General features: G+C 63.6%; 2 protein-coding genes across 2 annotated transcripts in view; both read right to left on the reverse strand.

The window, feature by feature from the left end:
• The window catches only part of B3GAT3 (beta-1,3-glucuronyltransferase 3), a 4,100-nt gene extending 3,994 nt beyond the window's left edge, over window positions 1-106 (reverse strand). The window contains exon 1 of the mRNA XM_025214942.1: window positions 76-106. Within this exon, the coding sequence (XP_025070727.1) occupies window positions 76-106 (31 nt within the window). The remainder of the gene's footprint in view (window positions 1-75) is intronic.
• GANAB (glucosidase II alpha subunit) overlaps window positions 7-3,585 on the reverse strand; it is a gene marked incomplete at its 5' end in the record, with an annotated part of 7,825 nt that continues 4,246 nt past the window's right edge. Inside the window, 10 exons of the mRNA XM_025214944.1 lie at window positions 7-300; window positions 409-509; window positions 862-974; window positions 1,063-1,176; window positions 1,411-1,485; window positions 1,593-1,669; window positions 1,760-1,824; window positions 2,307-2,550; window positions 3,096-3,197; window positions 3,309-3,405. Of these exons, the coding sequence (XP_025070729.1) occupies window positions 191-300; window positions 409-509; window positions 862-974; window positions 1,063-1,176; window positions 1,411-1,485; window positions 1,593-1,669; window positions 1,760-1,824; window positions 2,307-2,550; window positions 3,096-3,197; window positions 3,309-3,405 (1,098 nt within the window). The remainder of the gene's footprint in view (window positions 301-408; window positions 510-861; window positions 975-1,062; window positions 1,177-1,410; window positions 1,486-1,592; window positions 1,670-1,759; window positions 1,825-2,306; window positions 2,551-3,095; window positions 3,198-3,308; window positions 3,406-3,585) is intronic.

Below are 3,585 nucleotides of genomic sequence, written 5' to 3' on the forward strand. Positions count from 1 at the left end.
CCCCCCCAGGCCCTGCTGTGCCCTCCCCTCTCCCCCTAGAAGGGGGCACAGACACTAGGGGGGTCTCCCCACAACCATCCTTCACAAGCCTCCAGCCCTGAGTCATGGGGAGGTGGAGCAGGCAGTTGGCTTTCTGGGGGGCCCCCCCCAGTGAGATGTAAAATGGGGGAGGCAGCCCCCGCCACGGGCACTATCGCAGCGTGATGCTCCAGTCAGCCCCAATGTTGACACCCGGGTTGCGGATGGTCAGGACGGACGTCTCAGCCTCATGACGGAAATCCAGGCGCGTTTCTGTCCCGTCTGTGGGGGGGGGGGGACTGCAGTTAGAGGCCTCCCAGCCTGGCCCCTGTGTGACCCTCCCCAAGGCTGCACACCTCCTCCCCTGTGCCCTCCCCAGCCCGCACTCACCAGCCTGGTGGAGGTAGACTGCAGCTGGCTTTCCTGTACCAAGGATCACCACCCGCTCCAGCCAGGCTGGGGTCTCAAAGGTGCCTCGGGGGTCTGCTGAGCTGCAGGGGGGAAGGAAGGCACAGTATGGGGTCAGGGGTGGCTGGCAGCACGGGGAGGGAAGAAGGCAGCAGAGCCAAGCTCGCTGGGAGCACCCCCCCCCCAAGGCTGCAGGGGGACAAAGGTGCCATCAGGGCTTTGCAGCTGCCAGGACATGAGAGCTGAAATACAGCGCAGTGCCAGGTTGCTGCCTTGCTGGTGAGAGCAGAGGTGGCATTCGGACAGGAGGCCAGTGCTAGCCTGGGAGGACAGGACCTGGGCAGGAGCTAGCCATCAGGGGTAGTGGAGCAACATGGTGGGCAGGACCTTGCCATGCTGGCATTGGTGCGAGTATGTAGCCATGAGGGGCAATACCTGGCTGTGAGGGTGTTACCAGCAAAGCTGAAATGCCGGTGCAGGAACCGGGCCTGGGTCTCGTAGTCAAATGTGTGCCCATCATCCAGGAATAGCTCCCCCTCAGCTCTGCCCTATGGAGAGAGCAGGGTGGGGATGATCAGGGGGGTCGTATGGGGCCACCACAGCCCCCTGCCCCACAGCAGCCTCCCCCCAACTTACTTGGGGGCCGAGTGCAACATAGAGGGTGAAGGGGTCGTCACGCATCAGCTCCGAGGAGCGACGCACCCGCTCCTGCCGTGGTACCACAGACCCACCGCGCTGGTACACAGGGACCTACAGGGGGGTTGGAGAGGGGAGTGCAGTTCTGTGAGAGCGGCCCCCAGACTCCTGCAGAATTGGGAGCCCCTGACCCAGCCCCCTCAACCAGTTTGTCCCCCCGAAAAATAAGGCCTGGATTAGAACTCTGCCTTTAGGATCGGGTCTAATCAGGGCCCCCTGGAAAGGAAAGGGCCCTCCCTCCCCTGCTCAGGATCAGGCCCAGGATGGGGCAGGCCCCAGGGGACTCACACTGCTCAGGGTGACAGGTATGTAGAAGGTCTGGGGAGCGTGGAGCTTCTGGTGGGTGTAGACATCATACCAGACCTGCCATGCGAGGAGAAAAAGGGTAGGGAGGGGAGAGAGGTGTTATGTGGGGGGAGAGGGGGGCTCAGACAGATGCCCCCTCCTGGGATACCCTTCAACCCCCTCACCTCGCCTTTGCCAGGTAGGTAGATCTGCACCCCACGGGCTCCCTGCTCTGTCACCGGGTGCACCAGCAAGGCCGTGCCTGGGGGAAAGCACAAACATGATGGGGTGGGGTGGGGCTCAGAGGGACATATCCCCCCCCTCCCCCCCCAATACATCCCCGGACACTCACCAATCAGGTACTGATCATCCATACTGAAGGTGGTGGTGTCGTCGGGGTACTCCACCCATAGTGGCCTGCAATGGAGAGGACATGGGGTCAGGGGGCTGTGCCCCAAACCCAAAGCTCCCCCTCCCCAGCAGCAGGGGCCCCACAACCCCACCCCCCCAGGCCACCCATGTCAAGAGTGACAGGTCCAGCCTCAATGCCTGCTCCAGACACTCCCCCACTTTGCTACACTGCCTGATCCCTGCCCCCCTGCAGCCTCCCATGCCAAAAGCAATGCCTGCCTGCCCCAGAGACCCTGACCCTTCAGCCCTTGCTCCAGACACCCCCCACTTTCCTAGGCTGCCCCCAGCCTGTGACCCTTACCCCTACAACCTGTGACCCCTACCCCTCCAGCAACCTCTGCCCAGCCCACGAGCCCCAGCCCCTCCCCTCCTGCAGCCAATGAGCCAGGCATGACCCCAAGGCCCGGTGCTGACCACACGACAGGGGCACCATAGCAGTGGCAGCAGTAGAAAACCCCAGCAACCCCCAACCCCTGCCCAGTACTCACCGCATGACGGGGGTGCCGTGGCGGTTGGAGTGGTAGAAGGCTGAGTACCAGTAGGGCAGCAGGGCGTAGCGCTGGCGCACAGCCTCGCGGATGAGCGCCATGTACTCGGAGCTCAGCAGCCAGGGCTCACGCCGTGCTGTGTCCAGGTGTGCGTGGGCCCGGAAAAAGGGCTGCCAGGCACCCGCCTGGTACCAGCGTGTCAGGAGCTCTGGCTCCGGATTTTTGAAGAAGCCACCCACGTCCGCTGCAGGGGGAGGAGGTCAGAGGAGCCCTGGGGACCCCCTGAACCCAGCACTGGGGCCAGAGCCTCTCCAGAACCCAGTGCAGCCTCCCAGGGACCCCTCCCAGCCCCAGGACACGGATTAGAGCTCCCCACAAAAGCAGCTCAGACACTGGGGCTCCTGCTCCCCCTGGCCCCTGACCCAACCTCAGGGACCCCCATGGGTGTGTGTCCATGTCGGTCTGCACACATCCATGTCACGTGTCTGTCCGTCCCTCTGTATGTTCACCCCTCTACGTCTCTGTTTGTCCAAGTGTGTGCCTGTCTGTACACGCATGTCCATGTTTTTCTGCGTGCATCTGTCTGTACGCATCTGCATCCACCTGTCTACCTATCTGTTTACCTGTGGGTCCACCTGCACGTCCCTGTCCACCTCCATGTGTATCTGCATGTGCCTGCATGTGCCCGTGCCCGTCTACATATTCATCTGCCTGCGTGTGTCCATTGCCTGGTGTCCATGTGTGTGCCCCCCATGACCCAGCCACCCCCATGCAGCAGCCCCCGCTCACCCCCGCAAAAGGCGATGCCAACCAGCCCCAGGCTGAGGCACATGGGGATGGAGATCTTGAGATGGTCCCACTCTGCTGCGTTGTCACCTGTCCACACCGCACCTGGGGGAGGGAGAAAAGCAGGGGGATGTGTCCCCGGAAGCCCAAGGCACTGCAGCCCCCCCACCAACAGGATGCAGGGAACGTGGTCCCCCCACATGCCTCCCCACTCACCGTAGCGCTGGGAACCGGCGAAGAAGGCGCGGGTGAGGACGAAGGGGCGCTCCCGCCCGCCTGACCGCTGCACCTGTCCCTGCGCTGTGGCCATTTGCTGGGGTGGGGAGGGAGAAGGAGGCCGTCAGGGCCCTGCCAGCCCCCATGTAGGCCCCTGGGGTCACGGGGGACCCAAAGATACCCCCCATCAGGGTCCTGCTGGCCCTCACTCCCACCTCCAAGCCCCCTCCAGCCCTAAGAACTCCCCCACATGCCCTCACCCCAGACACCGCCTACA

This window comes from Alligator sinensis, unplaced genomic scaffold (genome assembly GCF_000455745.1).
Source record: "Alligator sinensis unplaced genomic scaffold, ASM45574v1 scaffold1302_1, whole genome shotgun sequence".
Taxonomy (NCBI): domain Eukaryota; kingdom Metazoa; phylum Chordata; order Crocodylia; family Alligatoridae; genus Alligator; species Alligator sinensis.